Source organism: Mesocricetus auratus, unplaced genomic scaffold, assembly GCF_017639785.1.
Source record: "Mesocricetus auratus isolate SY011 unplaced genomic scaffold, BCM_Maur_2.0 Super-Scaffold_100041, whole genome shotgun sequence".
NCBI classification, from domain to species: domain Eukaryota; kingdom Metazoa; phylum Chordata; class Mammalia; order Rodentia; family Cricetidae; genus Mesocricetus; species Mesocricetus auratus.
The window spans coordinates 9573514-9594775 of NW_024429218.1; the positions used below are offsets into that span (position 1 = coordinate 9573514).

The window sequence follows — 21262 nt, forward strand, 5'->3', positions numbered from 1 at the left end:
CAGGCTGCATCCGTTGGTCTGTATGAGCAAACTGAAAGACACAAGCAAATACAAGGCCTTGACGGTGAAAAAGAGGGCTGTTTGCTCAAGTCACACACTGGCCGGCTGCTTCAGCAAGTTAGGAAATACTTTATTTTTTACTAGTTGCCGCTCTGTGCAGACACACATGGAATCTAGGACGTTTCACTTTCATATGCTGACTCTGCCATGTGAGCCCAACACTAGGAACAAGGGACCCTCTCCCACGGTGTTTCCACGGGCCTTGATTCCTAACCACTCTCTGCAAATGCCAGGACCCTGTGTCTCCACCCGTTGCCCTTAATATTCACGGCATTGGGTATGATTGGGAGCGAGCTCTGGCTTATGAAATGCCACGGGAGGGTGAGAGAGGACTCACATCTTTGTTGTTAACCAGCAGCTTTTGGCTTTTCAGCGCCGACTGGGAGATGCAGCAAAGAAAGCCATCAGCAAGCTCCAGGTCAGGACCATCAGGAAGGGAGACAAGGTGAGATCCGCTTTACCTCTGGTTGAAGACGCAGTCAACGAGACTCTCCTCTTCTCTAGCATCCACAGCAGAAGAGGGAGAGGAATGGAAAGGGGGACAGATGTAAGCCTGCGTTGTCCATACATATCTGGTACTTAGAATGTTTTTGTTAAACATATTAAGTATTTGAAAAATCCACGCAGTTTATTGGCAGCCAAACATGAGAAATTTTGAAGTTAGGCATGTAACAGCCAAGCTGTGTAGTCATTGACAGTTGCTCCTCAGCAAATGAGTGGATAAAGAAAATGCAGTCTGTATGCACAGTGGAGAGCTACTGAGGCATTAAGAAGGATGAAATCATGACATCTGAGCAATAATGGACTAGCTATCACCATGCTAAACAAAATAAGCCAGGTGCAGAAAGATGATGCACCCCAATTTCTTTCATATGGAAAACCTAGATTTTACAAAAGGACTTTCCCTACTTGAGTAGAAGAAGAGCCATGGAAAGGGTGGGAGGTTAGAAGTTACTGGAAAGTGGAAGAATGAGATACACATCAAGCCAAGCAGGGGAGCTCCAGGTACCATGAGAGACGCTATCTCAATAGTAATCATGATGATGATGGTGATAACGGTGATGATGATGACGACAGTGATGAGAACAGCTCTGACGCACACACAAGTGCCCTCGCATGAAAACCACACACGCACACACACACACACACACACACACACACACACACACACACTGTTAGAAGTAGCATTTATTTTCATCAATATCTTCCCCCCTCAACCAGAGAGTAGAAAGTGCAGCATGGTAACATAAGTAAACCACAAGGAGCCTCTTTTAGGTTTGCAGACAGAAAAAAAAAAACAAAACTCCATTTGTATTTACACCTGATGCAGACTTTAGATTACAGAGGACTGAGTATGTTATAAATCTTTCAGATGAACAGAGTTCCTCACCCTTGAGACTGGGGTCACCTGTAATTGTCATTTACAAAGTTTTGGGAATGGCACGTGGGGATGGAGTTTCCCTCACAAAAACTCTCGGAGTGGAAACAGCACGTGAAGGTTGGGAGGGGATGGAAACTAAGGCGGTTGGTGAATTATTGATTAAGAAGGCCGGTGATGCTGCCAAGCGGCTAGCTAGCTCCAGGCAAGATTGTCTTTGGTTTGTAACAGTGTTTGCTCAAATGGAGTTAAAATCGACTCTTCTGCTTCTTCTGTTGCAGGAAACCGAGTCTGATTTTGATAATTGTGCAGTCTGCATCGAAGGGTACAAGCCCAACGATGTGGTCAGGATCCTGCCCTGCCGGTGAGTGACGTGGCTGCCTGCTCCGGTGCAGAGGGGCAGAGTCCTCTGTGCGAGCATTGCCAACAAGTAAACGTTCCTGCTTTTGTAGCCTGGAAAACATGAAGCCACATGAAAATAGAAGTCTTCTTACCACCCCCTCATTGCGTGAAAGGCAGACCTGACATGACAGAATGAATGCATGCTGTGTGTGTATGTGAGGCAGCGCCGTGGATAGCTCGGTGACGCTCAGAATTACTTCCGGCTTTTACCAGTGCTATTTTGACTAAAATAGCAAACTCTTCTAAAAGATGCTGTGAAAGGTCAGAGCACACTCAGCAGTAAGCAGGGAGCCAGAGCCAGGTTCCATTACCCATGCATTTTACCAATGGAAAGAGAATGGGCCAAATTCCCCCAGAATTCTAGAATCTCAAGGAACATTCTAGCATGCAGACTTAAGGAAACTTCTCCAAAGGATGCTCCAATCACTTTAATTTTTCTCCCTAAGTGTAAGTCAGGGTTAGAATACCTGACATCTTCTTTGAACATCCTAATTAAACCAAGTAAGTTAGAGTTGCATAAGAGCCATAGCCTCACAAAAAATCCCTTTTTAGTTGCATCTAGGCAAGTGTCCTAAAAATAAAAATGTAATTGCCTCAATGAAAGATACTTCATAGAGAAAAGATGGCTGAAAATTCTTGAGTTTAAAAGCATTTTATACAGAAAAGGCTATAACAAAAAGACATCCACCATCTATTGCTTTCCCCAAACAATTCAAATTTTAAAACTACTTGTTAGGAATAGAAATGTAATGAAATAATAGCATTTGGGGAATTGGTATAATAATCTCAAGATGATGAAGTGACCAAAAAACAAATAAAAAGACTGGATGCTAATAGAACTCAGTATCTCTCAAGAGGTCTTCCTTGAAACACTCACAGCAATTGGCCATTAAGAATTTGAGAGTAAGAATTCTCTCCACCCAGAGAGCCAGAAAGGGTGATTCAATTGTCTCACTTAACACATGTCCAATTGCCCCAAGTGGAACCGCAAATGGGGTCACATCAACACTTAGCAGTTTCCTGTGTGTGAACATACTCCAAGTGCATTTTTAATGCATCTATTTACTTATTTGGGGGATGATACTCAAGCCACAGCATGAGTTAGGAGTGAGGGGGTAGTTTGCGGGAGTCGGCTCTCTCCTATTACGTGGGTAGAATGGATTTCAGGTCATCAGGCTTTATGGCAGGCACCTCACCCACTGAGATGTCTCACTGACTAGTTATTATATCCTTTGTAGAAATCACACACTGTGCATACAGTGACTTCCAGAAGCCTTTCTGGAAACAGTAGCATGTGGACACCAGGAATCCCCTGGGCCCACATCTTATCTTAAGGGTTAAAGTCTTAGCATCATCGGAAGCAGCCAGGTGTCTCTCCGTCCCCTCTTCTCACTGTTCCTACTGACACTCCATCATAACGAACAAGGTCTGCTTCCAAATTTACACGTACCATCTTCTTAGCTCTTTGGGTCACACTGTAGAGGATAACTTACTCATCTAAAGTTTATCATAACTACATTTTGTGGATCTACATGAAATTGCTGGAGGCTTGAAACTGCATAATCACAGCGTGGTTTCCCATGGCCTGTGTCAGTGTCTACTTATGGTGAGTTACGTGTCTTCAACGATATTCAATTTGTTCTTATTAATGCAGATCTCCTTTATAATATATTTATTTGCAACTATTAATCAAGAAAACAGTATTTTACTGCATACTATGAAAAAGAACACTTTCGGAAGCTCAGCATTGTTGATATTAACCTCACCGTAGGCTGCTCGTTTTGACTTCAGGTTCCTCCTTCTCTACACGACTGGTTGTTTCCAAGCCCACACAATGATTTTCCAACATAATATTTGTGTTAATTCTTTTGAGAATTCCATGTATGCACACAACGTATCATATTCACTTCCCACCCCTCCCCCAACTCCTCCAGGATCCATCTCATTCCTTCCCAACTTTGTGTCCACTTTTTCTTCATAACTCACCAAGCACAACTTATACTCTCCTTTATCCGTTGAGTACAGAACCACCCACTGGATCTCTAGTGACCTACTAAGGACCAAACCCTTACAGAAAACTGACTCTCCTTTGCCCCCCGAAGCCAGCTGTCCATAGATCCTCACTTAGAGGTGGTCCTCCGGGCCCCTCCCATCCACTAGGAAGGTCGACTGGCTTGATCTTGTGTGGTCTTGTACAGGCAACCACAGCTGGAGTCCCCGAATGCAGTGGTGCCGTCATGTCCATAAGATACTTTCACTCCTTTCTCCTTCGACCACTGACTCTTAGTCTTTCCACATCTTCTTCCATGGTCCATGAGCCTTGGGAGGGGAGAAGGGGGTCCCACACTGGTTCTTTACTCTTCAAGATCCATATTCTCTGTTGCTATATTCTTAGTGCAGTTCCTACTTTAAATGACAGAACACACCAAGACTTATAGTTAATTATTGTCCTATCTTATGCTAGTCACGTATCTGCACCCTCTGAGTATCTCATGCATCTTTTTCCATGCTGGGTTCACAGTCAAGGTGCCTTCATGGCTGCTGCTGGCTTCTTGCAGGCAGAGTGAACTGATGGATGTTATCAGACAGATGCAGTGGTATTGCTTTTCTTTGCTTAATCATTCCCTCTGGGGTATTAGTAAACCTTGACTTCTGTGAGACTCATGGGTTCTCAAATTTCCAGTCTGGTTCATCCCTGGAGTCGATTGTGTCTCCTTGGGGTAAAAGCTATTTAAAAATTATCCCAAAGAATAGTATGTCTCTTCTTACATACTATGTTCTGTGGCCTCATAATCCCTGAGCACTGTTTACATCTCCACTGTTTGGGTCCCTCTCCCGTTATCCATGTATGTACTTATGATGGTTCCAGAACTGTCCTATTGTTTTCTCCCTCAGAGAACTCTACACAGGTTACAGTAAATGAGTAAAGTCTTCCCTTCTCATCTGTCATCATGGTAATTATCAAAGCGAAGTCACATACATTCACTCCATCCCTATGTTTCTCCTCTATCTCTTCATCCACTTCTTCCCTAACACACGAACACAAGGCTTCATTGATGTCAGCCTGGACTTGTGCCCACAATCTGAGGGACAGACACGCAGCGGCATGCACGGCCAGTTGGTGACTGGATGTTCTAACTTTTGTGATTTGGATTTGGTCCCAGTGTACCATCAAGGCGTTTTTCCAGGAAACTTGGATTCTGCTATGTCATACGCACATCAAGATGTGCTTTGGGGTGGGCTTGTGCCTCGGGCTAGAGCTTGTGGCTATCATTCCTAGCCACAAAATGTGTTTTCTTGAACCATCACGCTGATCTTAGTGTCTTTTCCTGTCCAGGGAGCAGATGATGCTCTCTGCTTCTTTTAACCTATCGCTTCCCAACTTGTTTTTCAATGGTTATTCCTCTCAGCCTACTTAACTGTTCAAGTTCAAAGACACAAAGTCTCAAGAAGAATGTGGATTCTTTGGTGAGTCAGAAGTCCACATTTTCCTATGTAAAAAGCAAAATGATATGTTTTCCTTGCCTGTGTATCCCTGTAATGTTCTTTCCTATCTATAATTTATCACCACCTGGCAAGGGGATTATTGTGTTTTCCTTTAATTTGGCAGACTCCTCCACAGTTGGGGGCAGCTTCAATAGCACCCTGGTAATAAGCGGGCCTTGTGATAAGCTTTGTAGTACATGAGCAACTCCTTTGAAACAACAAATATCTCATAGTAGGGACAGTAAGAGGTACCACATATGGGATGGTAAATGGTGTGATCTCGTGGGAACAGGAATTTCAATGGATAATCAGGAGGCAGCATGATATGGGTATCCATAATGACAAATGAAGTTAATACCAGGCACAATGATTGAGAGAGATTTGTAATCAATCAATCAATTGGATGAGGGGAAAAATAAAGCATCTCTTTGGTTTATTTTTCCTTTTAAATTTATTTTATTATATTTTATATATATAAAGTGTCTTGCCTGCATATATGTCTGTATATCACATCCATGCAGTTCCTGTAGAAGTCAGAAGAAGGTATCAGATGCCCTGGAATTGGAATTATGGATAGTTTTTCGCACCCGTGTGGGTGCTGGGAACTGAACCTGGGTCCTCTGCAAAAGCAGTCAGTGCTGTTACACTGATGCATCTCTCCAGCCCCAATATCTCTTCATGCTTTAAATGTTTTTATTCCTTTTACATGCCAACTACAGTTTACCCTCCCTCTTCTCCTCCCGTTCCCTTCCCACACCTCCTTTCTATCTGACTCTGTCCATTATCCAGAAAAGGTACAGCCTCCCATGGGAGTCAACAAAGCCTAGCATACCGAGCAAGGCAGGACCCCCCTGCATCGAGGCCGAGCAAGGCATCCCACCATAGGGAATGGGCTCCAAACTCTTCACACTTTTAAGTCACGTTTGATTTGTCTTGCACACATGCCCTCATTATAGAAATGTTCTACAGGGCAAAATATTTAAACATCTGCTCAGCTCCCCTGTACCGATAACCACCTCTGTCATCTTCATGCCTCTTCCCTCTGCTTTCTCATCCTCGCTTTTTGCAAGTTGGAAACACTGTCATCAACATCATTCAACATCCTGTTCTTCTTCCTTACCATCCTAAGAATTTTCCAGAGAGAACACTGAGTTATTTGTGGCTCGTTTGACCTTCCCTTGGACTCTGAAGCAATAACCAGACGTTATCAAGCTCTTGCTTGCATAAATCATCCAAAAACCTTGGGTTGCCAAGGCTTCTGTTGAAAGAAACTTCACAGAATTTTCCACTGAGGTAAACCATGAATGCACCCCACTTTCCTTGAGCTTAATTCTTAGTAATCCACTGGAGGGGGGGTGTTCTCATTCAAATTCCACCCCCCACAGAAGATGCCGAAAGCAGCTTCCCACACACAGACGCTCTTGTCTGTAGGGCCATGGGACCCACTGGCTTATTACCATCAGTGTCTGATTACTAAGCAAAACCCTCCAGAACCCCAGGTTGATACCTTTGGAGTGTTCTCCGACTTTCACCTTCCCCCAGGTAACTTTCCCTAGTATAGTTCCTAGTATAGTTCGTAAACAGAGTTCCCTGGAGGGCTCTAAGCAGCAGTCTTCAGGATGGTAAAGAGGTCCTTATACTGAAGCGGGGTTGGGGGGGGAGGGGATAAAGAAAATCAACAACTAGCAAGCTGTCCTGAAATCACCGAGGATGGAAAGTGTGCTTCTGCAGACTGACAGCCCAGTGCTGCACCTGATGCAGAGTGGGCGTGGCATGTTCAGAGAGCCCTGCTCCTGCACCTTGCCTGCAGGACTGTGATAAATAGCTCATTACTAACATTTGAAGGTGTTTTCTACTTTGCAAGGTCGCGATTCATATTGATTGGTTACACTCCCCAAAGGTGGGCTGAAGGTGTTTCCTGATCAGTCAAAGCTAAGAATATTCCAAGACTGTACAACTAGTGTTACCTGGAGTTATCAGAGCATAATTTCCAGGACAGGGATGAGGTAGGAAAAGAGGTTCCTAGGTCATTCAAGACCTGAATACTGCTGAGAGGCCTTAGTCTGTCCCTGTGTGCTGGAACACAGATCACTGGCAGAGCCTTTGAGAATGACTCAAAGGGAAGTGGCTGGGCTCAAAGGGACTAGTTATAGGGCATGATCACAAAGTAGGTAAAATACCTTGGTGGTCTGATGTGGCGTGTTGGCATAGGGCTAGAGAGGGGCGTTGGAGGGGGAAATGCTGGGGGTGGGCGATTCCAGGAAAACCAGGAGATAAATCACCAAAGCAAAGGTTCCTGCTTTCCAGTGTGTTGAATGATGGCGGTGTCTGCATTTGTTTGCATTTAAAGTGTGTCCCATCCCTTCACATAAATCTAAATGAAAACTGCAGCACTTTCCACACTATCTGTCAATCATTGTCCCACAAGGACTAGCTTTCAAGGGTGGAGATTTCTTTATATGGGGGAGGGACCTTGATCAGAGTTGGTTTATGCTTTTAACCTTTTATTCATTCTTCCAGCTCTAAAATATTCACCCAACTGAATGATATGGACAAAGAAGCTTGCTCGGTAGACAGTGGCTTTCCATAGTCAGTGGCATTCGGTAGATGACACTGGCTTGATTCTGTCTGTCCTCTTCTTCTCTCCAGTATGAGAATGTGCCTTGGCCATATCAGTTTAAGAGTCTTTCAGTATTTTAGGACAGAGGGTATATCACACCGTTTCCTTTTTGTGATTTAAAGTCTGATGTGGACGTCAACACTTTTACAAATGCGAGAATGTGACCAACAGCATTGGCGTTCAACGAGGTGTCGTGGAGATTTAAAAACAATGATATGCCTCATACAAAATCAAAGCATGCAATCCAAGTAGAAGGCATCAGATCACACTGTGAGTTTGGACAGCGGCCTAGGACACACAAAACACTATCTCAAACACGTTTCAAGGTCAAAACCACAAAGAATGATTCAGGAAATGCATACTAGTTGAGGAACAAAAGAAGTTCATATACATAAGTGGGGTGACAGATATCCTAACTTGCCAAAACAAACTGAAGGGGATAGGCTAGGAGACATTAAATAGGGGGTATTTTTGAGGGCTCGTGGAAAGTTGATGGCTTAATTTGAATGTTCCGGCTTCAGCAGAATCTTTGAAAGGCTGCTGCTTCTATACCACGTGCCTACAATGGACAAGATGCTCAAAAATCATCCCTGTCCACTAGCCAGTCAGACAGCCACTTGCATTTCTTTCTCAATTGACATAACTGACTCATGTTTGCAACATATGTCTGTTTGCTGCCTTACCTCCAATAACTCCTGTCCCCAAGGAGAGGTGGCAGCTTTCTCTTCCCAGGAAAGGAACCCCAGAACACACACTGAGCACAAAGTATGTGACAAAAGGAGACAAGTCCATCTGTAAGACTTATTGAGTGAGCATGTGACCTATGGATTAAAGAAAGGCTTTTCTGCCTATAGCCCAAACACCTTAATATTGAATCAATAAGATTCACAGAGCTCCTGTGGGAGAAAACGTAGTAACTACACCAAAACTTCCTCCGGAACAGAGCATGGGCCAGACAAGCCTCCTACAAGGTTATTCAGTGTATCTCAAACATTCACGTGGTCTCAGTGGCTGCTTCCACCAAGCTTTACTGGGCTTTGCAACCCACCCACTCGAGATGGAAATGCAGCTTAGCACGTAAAACATGTACCACACAAGCAGGAAAACAGGAATCAGATCCAAAACCTGACATAAAAGCCTGATGGGAATAGTGGTCCACTTGTGATTCCAGCCTTTGGAAGGCAGAGACAGGACCCCTGGAATAAGCTGCTCTAGGATCAGCAAGCTCTGGGCTCCTCTGAGAGACCCTGCCTCAATGAATAAGTAGACAGCAATTAAGAAAGACATCAGATGTCAGACTGGAGCCTCCATGAACACATGCTCACACATACATCCACACATGGAGACATCTATATGCACGCACACACCATGTTACATACAAATACATCAAAGAGCCCACCCACTGTCTTGTCTCCAAACTCGCATGTCATGAATCCCAAAGAGATCAAAGGGTAAAATCAAATTAGACTATCATTCAGGTATAGACTCCCCTTTTAGGGCAGGAGGGGACTCTCATTTGTGCTAAGAGTAGGTACAACATTCGCACGATAAATGCTCTAACATGGAAATGTAAACACAATTGAGTGATTCAAGCATTGAAAACAGACCTACCCACAACATGTTAAACCCAGGGGCCTGCTGTAAGATGAGCCAAAGATACTGAACGTCCATTAAGACAGGAAAGTTAATCCTTGCAAGCAAAGGAATGTTGTAAACTGCTGTGATGCAGCTGAAGTTCTGGTTAAGAGCCTGTAACTCATAAAGCAGGAAACAAAAGAGCATTTTCCAGCTGGGCAGAAGCAGTCTGACCTGAGTTTACCCCATCTCCCTCATGCATATTCCTGGTCAGGAACAGATATTTTCTATGTTGCTTTGTCTGGAAAAATATCTGGCGAAATGACTCACTGGTTAAGAGGGAATACTGCTCTTGCAGAGCACCCAAGTTCCCTTCCTGACACTCACGTTTGGCAACTTACAATCTGCTGCAGCTCTCGGAGCATCCACAGCCTCTGGCTTCCAAGGACACCTGCATTCATGTGCACATACCCCCACACACACATGCATACATATAATTAAAATTAAATCTTTAAAGACTGATGGTTACTAACTGTAATCCATCAGATTGGATAATACAACGTTCTATTTACAGTTATCATTTCTAGGTATTGGATCATTTGTATCTATTCATTTATTGTTTGTGGTTGGGGCAGAGACCGTGTACATGTACACTGTCACTCACGTGGAGGACAGAGGACACAACTTGTGATAACCCATCCCCTCTTGCTTCTCTTACCAGCCCAGATATGCTTTGCTTTGTTTTCCTTTTAAGATACAACTTTCAAGGGCTCAGTGGCTCACTTGGAAAATTGTTGAAAATAGAGAAAAACATTTAAAAACTAACAAAGAAAATAACCAGTAACCTCACCCTTGGCACTAACAGTATTGAGAGTAATTAATTTTATAACACACTCACTTCACCTTGCATGCATATTTTAAACACTGTGGAGTCAACAGTTGATATAGTTGCAACTCTAATCTCTCAGTTACCGTTAAAAAGCAAGCCCTTCCTTGGAGCTTTAGAAATTACTTACAAATAGTTAGGTGATAGCGTAAGAGTCCAGTCTTGAAATTAATTTAAGTCCGATTACTCAGTACTTAATTTGCTTCCGAGACATCATTCTGTAATCATAGAGTTTGAGGTTCTAAATTTAGTCATAGGATATATGCTTCAAAGTGGGCTGACTGGGTCCGGTGTGATGCTGAAGTGTCTTGACAGGCTTTCTCAAATTGCTTTCTTGGAAGATGTTGATGATTGACAACTCACCAGTGGCACTGGGGGAAGGGAGTGTTTCCATTAGTTTCAGCTGGAACCAAAGCATCTCTCCCCTCTGAGAGTTAAATATTAAGATAATTTTAATGCCTGTTTTGCTTTCTTGCTCTGAGATATTACTCTTCACTCACACAACTTTATAACTTATACAAGTAGATATTGATTGGACCATGTTTCCTAGTCTGGCACATCAGAATAGAAAGGGACCTGTGACCTAAAATTGATAACCATGTTAACTAGGTATAACATTTTTTTTATTTTGAGTAAATAATGATTTTTCTCACCTGAATACATTTTATGCTTATGGTGCTTTTTGATTAGTGGAGCTTTGAAAATTACGTTATAAAATTTGTGTGTTTTAAGGGTTGGAGAGATGGCTCAGCAGATAAAACATTTGTCTCCGGGTAACCTAAGTTCAGATCCCCAGAAGCACAGCAAAATAAGTCAAAGGCTAGGTACAGCAGTGCAACCCCAGTGTTGAGAAGGACAGAGGCAAGAGGGAACTGCAGGAGCTCAAGCCTAGCCAGGCTTAGTGGGACACGGTGTGTCAAACATGAATATTTAAGCATATGTCCATAAGCAAGAAGACTTTTCCAAGAGTGGCTGAACCATGCTTGTCCATACTGTCAGAATGTGAAAGCAACCATGCCTCTAACTTTAGGAAAACCATCGCACAAATTGGGAGGCATCTATTCAGTGGAACACTACTTAGCCATCAACAGAAGCTGCTGATGTCCAGGGAGGCACAGATATATTGGAGAAACATTATTTTGAGCACGAGATATCCCAGGAAAAGCACCTACTTTTTAATTCTGTACGCACAAAGTTAATAACAAGGGAAACTAGCCTCTGGAGACAGAGGTCGGAATGGCAGTTTTGTGCTGACTGTGGACAGAAAGGGACTTGCTGGGGAGACAGAGTCATGCGGCTCTTTATCTGGGTGCTGTGTACATAGTGTGCTCACACCCGAAGGCCACCACGTGTCTGCAAAAGCCATGACTTCTGTGTTGCAACTTCATTTAAGCCGATTCCATAGATATCACATGGACTTTATACACTGGTCGGAATCACATTACGTTCAGGTAGAAATTTGACTGATGGTGCTTGTAACCATTTTTGACTGCTTTAGATGTGTATGTGTACAGCCTCAGTAAGAGCCAATGACAACATGTCACCAAATGAAGGGATTGAAAGGAAGAAGGGGTCATGCTGGAAGACCTCGGTGTGCTCATTTGTGTCCTCTGCAACAGGGCAAAGGCTAACTTAGGACCGAGACCCTACACTGTAGTGACCCCATTAAGTATGGCATTCAAGTGTCCTGGTCCCTAGTCACATTAATTAGCTAGACACGTAGGTTGAGTGCCAACCAGCTGTGCTGCTCCAGCCAAATAATATAATTAGATCAGGGTCAAGTTCTAAGGACAGAGGGTTGCAGTTTAAGAAAAGCAATGCACAAGAGATAGACACCATGAGTCAGGGTTCAAGCAGAGGGATGTTTTTTTATTAGGGAAAGGGATCATCAAAAGGGGGAAGGGGAGGGGGAGACCAGCCTTTGGGGACAGGAGCAGCAGGAGAGAGGAGAGAGGGGCAGAGAGAGAGGGGGAGAGAGACAGATAGAGAGAGAAAAGAACAGACAAATAGAAGGAGAGAAAGAGAGAGAGAGGAAGGAAGGGAGAGAGGGAGGGAGGGAGGGAGGGAGGGAGGGAGGGAAGAAGGAAGGGAGGGAGGGAGGAAGAAGAAAAGGCATATCCTGTAAGAACCCCGAGGACAGGCCAGTACAGATGCCTGAACACTAACACAGAGTCTAACTTAGTGTGAGAGCAGTGCACGTCCCTCCTGGCTTGCATTCTCAAAGTCTTCCCCCAGAGTTGAAAAAGGTTTTCTGCTTTTAGTTTTGTTGGTCCAGCACTACCTAAACCCCATGGGAGAGAGAAAGCCGGGTGAAATGAATAGCTGATCACCAGAACAGTTTAGCTCTGAGAAGCGCTCTGCAGTTTACAAACCACTTGTGCATTTTTGTCTAATTCCTGTCTCACAGGAGCCTGTCACAGGCACAGGGCAAGTGCCAAGATGGCGTCTGCACTTCCCTAAAAGAAAGCTTGAGTTCGCAGGGTGGGTCACCCAGAACTGAAGCGGGTTTCCTGCCCCAAGACCATGCTCCTTCTGAAGCTGCACCCCTGGCTGCGAGCATGACAGCTCCTGCTCTGTGCAGAGGTCCTGAAAAGCACCTTTGCTGTGGCTGAAATGTATCTACCTCCGACACCCAAGTCGCTCTAAGCCCGACACCTCAGACCCCCACAGAAACCGAAGGAAACCTGCCCAGCTTCGAGGATCTTGTGTCTCTCTCCCTCCTCCCTCTGATGTGCTCCCCTCTCAGCCCCTCTCCCTCCTCCCTCTGATGTGCTCCCCTCTCAGCCTCTCCCTCCTCCCTCTGATGTGCTCCCCTCTCAGCCCCTCTCCCTCCTCCCTCTGATGTGCTCCCCTCTCAGCCTCTCCCTCCTCCCTCTGATGTGCTCCCCTCTCAGCCTCTCCCTCCTCCCTCTGATGTGCTCCCCTCTCAGCCTCTCTCCCTCCTCCCTTCCTTATTCCTCCTGTCTTCTTTCCACTCTCCCTCCTGTTTTCGCCTCTCTCCCTTCCTCCCTCTCTCCCTTTCTCTTTCTCTTGCCCCCGCTCACTTCCTTCCCTCCCTCTCTCACTCCCCCTCCACATCTCTCCCCCTCTCTCTCTCTCCCTCCCTCCTTCCCTCTCTATCTCTCTTTACATGCCTCCTCTACCCTTTCTCCATCTCTTGTGTGTCCAATCCACCCTCCCTCCATCAATGGGAACCATTCTCCAGTTGTCTTGGTAACAGAAAATCATCACATTCATAACCTCCAAAATATAGTAACTACTAGTTCTGGACACCAGCCATGTTTTCCCCCTCCCTTTATTTCCCTTCAAATGGCATCTGTGTCATTTGCCTATACTAAATAAGGTGGCCTGTGACAGGGAGTAGCTCCCCCTGCGTCTCACCATTTCCAGTAGCAGGATCCGGCCCACTGTGAGGCTCTGGACCAGCGGGACCGAGCTTTTGGTAGAAGGAGACAGATATATACCTTTACCTGGCTCCTTGACCAACGAGGAGCATCTGAGTGGTGAACGAACTGGTGAACGGGCCCACCCCTCCTCTCATGTAGAAGCCTAGAAGGATGAGACAGATAGCTGGAAGGAGCTGGTGATGGCCAGGGTTCAGCACGAGGAATGAGGGGACGAAGGTACAAGTCTACTATTTTTCTCCTCGCTGTCGCTTGCTTACTGCCCATTCACCCTATTCACAATGCAGGCCTGGCCCATCGTTTCCAACTGTACTGTTCATGTTAGCGCTTAAAGTATTCTACAGTTCAGTGCGCGTAGATTTCCCTCTTTACCCCAACCCCAACAAATCCCTTCTCAGAATTCTTCCTGTCTCCACCCTTCAATCCCCTCCACCGCTCTTTAGGCTATACAAGAGACCCCATGATGCCTCATAAGTTCACAGATTCCTCACAACGTAACATCTCCCCTCTCTGGGCTCCATGACAATCTTACCTCCATCTACGAATGATGCCGCACAGGTCTTCACAGTTCATATCACCTACTCACTCGCCAAACACTTGCCATGCAATCAGTTTGCAAAAAAATACTCGAGATTAGATCAACCACTCTGCTGCTACTTTACTAGAGAGGATGGACTAGACTTTGCCGCACTAACGAAGAAGTCTGCTCTCCATGGCTTACCCCAGCCACAACTCACAATTCCTCACTCACACTTCGCTGTCTTCCAGGGCCTGTGCTAACACAACAGGCAGCTGAGTCGACAGCACAGTCCTGGTTGACAAATGCAGGCCAATAATAAATTATTGTTGTGATTATTATTTTTCTCTCCATAGTTATTTGTGAAGTACGAGTCACATGCCTGAAGCTGCCACTAACATAGCTTGTGGCCTTCCTGTGTGACGTAAAGAGGGTCATTCGGCATACTAGAAGGACTCTGTTGAGGCGCCGAGACTCTTGGTGTTATCCTGATTCCACGGGTGGGAAGCTGAGGTCCAGAGAGAATAGGCGCTTGAAGCGAGAGCACAGAGCTATACTCTACATAGGAAATCACAGGAATGTGACTCTCCACGCCCCTGTAAGTGGAGAAGAGAGACGTGGAGAACCAGGCCAGCACACAGGTTTGAGGATAGGGTTGCTGTGGTCCTGATGCTGGTGTTTCATTCTTCCATCTCACTGGAGGTTTGACTTCAGTGTTCTTCAGTTCCCTCCTCCAAAGATCACCAGTAGTTTTTACCTCACAGAATGGTAGCGAATCAATTACATGTGTGACACGCTTAGAATACAGTAAGTGGAAGACATCATCGGTGGCACAAATTCATTTAAATTTCATTCTCATTTCACTGGAAGCTTTGAAAATACGATTCAGATGTTCCAAAGAGACATTTCAGCTACCTATAGACACACCGGCTATCATTGTAAAGTAGCTGATGCTGCCCCAGAAAATGAGGTTATAAGGCACTCACAGTTTTCAATATGCCTGTCACGAAAGAAGGTGAAGGAGCCTGCACGGGTGCCCAAAGCACAAACGTCTTTCTTTTTTAAATGTATTTTAGGCCGGGCGGTGGTGGCGCACAGGCCGGGCGGTGGTGGCGCACGCCTTTAATCCCAGCACTCGGGAGGCAGAGGCAGGCGGATCTCTGTGAGTTCGAGGCCGGGCTGGACCAACAGCCTCCGAAACAACACAGAGAAACCCTGCCTCGTAAAAACCAAAAAAAAAAATGTATTTTAGTTTTATGTGCCCGGGTGTTTGGCCTACATATATGTCTATTCACTACAGAGGCCAGAATAAGACACTGAACCCCTAGACCTTGAGTTACAGAAGACTGCATGTCACCCAGTGGGTGCTGAGACTAGAGCCTGGGTCCCACAGAAGCGCGGCCAGTGCCCTTACCTGCAGAGCCCTCTCTCCAACCTCCAAAACCACAGAATCTTAGTCCTGACTGCAGAGTGCTGGTGGCAATGAGTCTGCTTTACAAAGGCCTATGAGGAGGGAAAAAGAGGACGGCCCTTCTTCCCTAGGGGAGAAAAGAGGCATATACCTGGGCTGGAAATCATACGCAGAGAGGGGAGCAATGGAAAGCGCCGGGTATGAGAGTGAGTGAGATCTGGTTTACCGTGACTGCTGAGAACCCTGAGGACTTACTTGTCACATCTCAGCAGCGCTGCGTGCTTCTGCGTCTTCATTGTCGCTGTTACTTTCCTGTTGCTGTGATTAAATATCCCCACCGCCTTACAGTTCTGGGATGGCATAATCCCCAATGGTGGGGGAGATGTGGCAGCAGGAGCAGGGAGCGGGGGCAGACTAGCCGTGCTGCAACCACACTGGGGGCAGAGTGAAGTGATATTAATGCGATTATTAGTGGCTTACAGTTAAGGAGTACTAACACTCAGGTTTTGTTGTGCTTGGCTGGCTGGCTGGCTGGCTGGCTGGCTGGCTGGCTGGCTGGCTGGCTGGCTGGCTGGTTGGAGTTAGCTTTTTTATGTTCATGGAGTTTTATCTTAAAATTTTTATATGTAGCCAGGGCTGTCTTTGAACTCAAGATTCTTCTGCCTTGACTTCCTGATTGCTGAGCTTACAGATGTGTGCTGTGACAACATAAAGTATTCTCTCTCTTTTTTCTCTCTGTCTCTCTCTGCCTCTCTGTCTCTCTCTGTCTTACACACACACACACACACACACACACTACACCCATAGAGAAAGGAGGTAGAGAAACTAATTTACTTACAAACTACATTCCAATAAGATAAAATGTTACCAATTGTAACTGATCTTGGAGAGCTGAGACAACTTCCCCACCTGTGAAAAGACGGAAAAGCCCCAGTCTAGGAGTATGGACTTAACCATGGCTCCCCCTCTGTTTATAAGATGGAACTGCAAGCGAACTGTGGTACTTCCCAGGAAGGGAGAGATCTCTCCAGAACAGAATGGGAAGAGGGAGTGACGTAATGAGCGCTCTATTTTCAGAAGGCAAATCTGGCACCCGTGAGTAGGATGCAGAGAACAGAAAAGGCCTGGCAGCTGGGAGAGTGTTGTAGATGCTATTGCAGTAAGGAGTGAAAAAAATCATGAGATGGTCAACGGGGAGCCACATTTTAAAAAGGAAGGGAGGGAGCAAGGGAGAGAGGGAGGGGGAGGGGAGGGAGGGAGAGAGAGCAAAGGGACAGAGCAGACTAGGAGGAGCAAGTGAACAGGAGTTGACAGTTACACGCAGGCGAGGAGAAGTGCTGGGTCCTTGATGAATAAGCACACACTCACACAGCAAATGCTTCCTGATCATCATCTATGCCACAGACTGTCATAAATACTGAGCATGCATTGATGAAGCAAACAAGGACTCTGCTCTCATTGAGCTAGTATGCTCATTGAAAGATGAGCTGGTTGAGGGGTCTGCAGAGGAACAGAATCAATGGGAATCTGCAGAGCTTGATGACGGGAAGAGAAACTGGGGCAGGGGAACACTCAAGGAGAGAAGACATAGAGGGACAGGTTTTGAGGATTTGGATTGCTTGAATGTAGAGCTAGTGGGTCTGAGGTGGGTCTGCAACGTGGGCCTTGGGCTGCACGCTTTTGGGCTGGAGTCAATGCTTCCAGTTCCAAGGCAGGGTAATTTCTCCAGGAAACCAGCTTTGCTGAGACTCGCTAAGTGCTTGGGTGAGATCCACCTAGACCAGAAGAGTATCTACCCACATCTTCACAGCAACTCCTGATCAGCGCTGATTGACCACCAGGCAGCATAGCACTGCCGAGGAGACACACGGGGTGACAGCCCTGTGAGTGTGAGGAGTAGCTGCTGGCTCCTTGGAGACTTGCCTCTAGCCTTCCATGCTTGAGCAGACAGATCCCCATTTCACAGGTGGTTGAGGACATTAAGCAACTTGTCTAAGTGTTAAGAAGCACTAACAGTTAGCCCTGCTGCTATCACGTCTCCCACATATGTGCAGAAAACATATGTAACAGAAAAAAAGGGACAGATCTGCCACACAAGCATAGTCAAAGAGACCAAAATGGGTGGCTTCTCCCAGGAGTGACATGAGATGGGTTAACAAGGTTAGGCAAGGGATTGATCAAGACCCCTGAATGTGGGTGTCAGTGAGGAGGCCTAGGTAATCTATTGAGCCTTGGGCAGTAGATCAGTATTTATCCCGGGTATACACATGGACTTTGGACTCCCATGCAACAATGAGAGATGCACTCTCAGCCTGGACTCTTGGAGGAGGGTCTAGGCCCTGTCCTGGATGAAATGACAGGCTACAAGCACCCCCATGGAGGGCCTCACCCTCCCTGGGGAAATGAGGGAATATTGGGGGGATTGAGGGGAGGGCATGGGAGGAGAGGAGGGAAACGGAGAGGGACCTGGAACTGACTTGTGAAGCAACCTTGTTTCTAATTTAAATTTAAATTTAAAAATAAATAATTTATATAAACAAGGTTAGGCAAGAGCCTTAAGCCCTTAATGTGGATCCTGAACCTGGGGAGATCATTGCTTTGGGGGGCACAAGGAGCAGCTTCATACACCTTGAGTATCAGATGGCCTCTTCTAACAGTGGTAGCAATGGCGATCTGCCTTCTTCCGGGTGTGTAGTGAGTCTGGCCATCTTCCAGCACAGGGTGCTCCAGGGGTTATTTTGATTGGACTCCTCATTCTTCCAAGAACATTCTTCTCTTCCCCTTCGTGTGGGGTGACCACAACTCAGCTCCCAGCTCTGTCATTTCCTCAGTGAGACCCTTTCCATGCACCTAAGCCCTGATCAATCTTCCAGTCAGAGCCCCTCCCCAAACTCTACGCGTTCATCAGGTATTTTTCAACAAGCAATTTACTTACATTTGTCTCCGGTTTTGGTGTTTATTTTATAAGTTTCTGTCTTAGAAAAGGAATCAGGTCATCAATATTCTTAGTGCTAGTTCTAAGTGTTGAACTCCATCAATGGTTGGCCTACGTCCTCATTGAAAGGATGAACGTTTGAGTGTGTTCCCAAGCAAATGCATATGCGGGGTGTCCTGAGCAGTGGTAGGCTAGAAATAGACCCATGCAGCCCAGGACTGCTCTTCCCTTTCTAATCTGCTCCCACCATGAAGCCTGCACGTTCGTGTGTGTGAGTACTTGTGGATGCCTAAGGTCAGCCAGCAGTAGTGTGCCTCAGGAGCTATCTGCCTTATTTTTTGAGACAAAGTTTCTCACTAAGACCTGGAACTTTCTACTCTTTAGGCTAAGCTGGCTGGCCTAAAAACACTGCCTCTTCCACCAGTGTTTCCAGAGATGACAAGCACAGCTACCACCAATGGTGTGGTGGGCTGGGGATCAACCTTGGGTCCTCAAGCTTGCACAGCAAAAACATCATCAACTGAGCACTCTCAGCTCTGGTCCTGTCCCAAAGACCACTCAGTCATCCTCAAAATTTGAGTTTGCCTGCATTTCTCTTCACAGTTCACAGGCTGATTGCTTCCTGAACCTCTCTCTCTAGTTAGCTACGGTACTTGTTTATGAAGCCCAACAGCGATGGAATGTTCTAAGTGAGCCTCCCCACTCAAAACAGAAAGTTCTGGCTCTTCTTGACCCAGGTGGAAAGTTCTAAACCTCTACCCATGGGGAGTGAGAAATCTTTTGATGCAAACCACCCGTGGAGTCTCCAGCCAGCTCCTGAGCCATGCTGGAAAATTCAGATAGGATACTGTAACCATACGTCCTTCCCCTGCCGGACTGACCAGATTTTATAGCAACTGGCATTTGGGATTGACAATCATGTGCTCTTTCATGCCATCCTCTTACATGACAGCCGCCAGGCCACCAGGACAGCTAACATGGGTCCTTTGTGTTCCTGTTTCCAGGAACTCTTGTAACCTTGTCTTAGACACACAAGTACGAATAGAAGTCAGCCTTTACTTTGCTGTTGTCTTCTGATTATGGGGAAGGGAGCACAAGCCTTCGCCAAGTCATCCTGCAGGAGAAGTGTCCCCTCTTGCATTCTTGCCTCCAAGGGAGGGGAACTCTGTGTTTCTACAGCCTTCACAACAACAACAACAACTTGGAGGAGTCCATTGCAAACCATATGGGGCACTCTGTTGATCAGGGGAAATCTGAGGTCGGTTAGTACAAAGAAATGCTTTGGTCCAGGAGTCCTAGCTCTGGCCCTCGTCAGCTGAGGGAGCTGGGACTGATCAGTGGGCTGTAGTGGTCTAGGGCATGCCTCGGTTACCTCTGCTCTAAGGTATACGGTTCTCATTCCAGGCATCTTTTCCACAAGTCCTGTGTTGACCCCTGGCTTCTAGACCATCGCACCTGCCCCATGTGCAAGATGAACATTCTTAAAGCCCTAGGGATCCCGGTAAGCACGGCGCAGCCTACAGCCTTGCCATGTCTGTCTTTTCCCATCGCCGCCAAAGCAGGAAGGGAGCGCCCTCCTTGGGTTCGCCACCTCCCCTTGTTGGCATCACCCGATGACCTCTGTGTTCGAACATCCCTCCTGTCACCTTCGCTCTGTCTGATCACACCGTGTCCACCGTTTGTCCGTGAGTCAGGGAAGATGCTGCTTGCATAGCTCATAGGCATCTCTTCAAGGACACGTGAGACGCAGAAGACATTCAATGGGTCAGCTGAACACCAATGACCTCTCTGGTTACCATGCCTGCATTGTCCTCAGGAAGATCCACACACCACCATGTGTGTGGGGGAATGCTTTGCTGCCTCCTGATCATTAAGCATTCATGGGGAGTAGTCCCTCCCACCCATGGGAGGAGAGGTCCAAGACCAAGGGTACCCCTCAAAGTGTCTGCTAAATTCACATCTCTGCAGACTTTGAGCAAAGAGGCAGTCAGAGTCAGAGCCACTTGAATCCAACCCTGCCATCAGCCGCTCCTCCAAGTCATGTGTCCTCTGACGTTTAGTGACACTCCCTAGGGTCAGAATCCTGCCAGCTGGCTTGATGCTCCAGGGAAAGCCCATCCCAGGGTTGCACCAAGTGAGCACCACAAGCAGCTCTTAATGAGACTCCAGCTGCTGGGTGCCGTCCTCTCTGGGCTGATGAGAACAGGAAAGAAGCCAGACCAGCAAACACAAGAAGCCCATGGGGAGATGTGAGGAAATCAAAGGCAGAGTCTAAAAGGAGCCTCCAAACCAAACACAGAAACCAGCTCAACCCTGCCCCGCCCCCTTGCTGCCACCTGCCTATTGCCGCTCCTAGCTGTTGTGATAGACAGTAAAGAGGATGCTAATGGTCCCAGGATATCACTAGAGAATGAGGGCCAGATCACGTATCAAAGTGTCTTGCATGCCGAAGGGCTAATTAGGACAGTGTGCCCAGGAGTGCCCTGAGATCCTGCCTTGGCTGGCTTGGCTGCCCTGTGCCAGCTGCCTCAAAGGCAGCTGATCCACCAAACACAAACCCACTCAAGAGACTGGGAGCTTTGAGCTAG

The 21262-nt window shown here is 46.4% G+C and overlaps 1 protein-coding gene across 1 annotated transcript in view; it reads left to right on the forward strand.

The window, feature by feature from the left end:
* The window catches only part of Rnf150 (ring finger protein 150), a 215612-nt gene that overhangs the window by 146459 nt on the left and 47891 nt on the right, over window positions 1–21262 (forward strand). The window contains exons 3-5 of the mRNA XM_040734803.1: window positions 434–505; window positions 1720–1802; window positions 20079–20175. Coding sequence (XP_040590737.1) covers window positions 434–505; window positions 1720–1802; window positions 20079–20175 — 252 coding nt within the window. The remainder of the gene's footprint in view (window positions 1–433; window positions 506–1719; window positions 1803–20078; window positions 20176–21262) is intronic.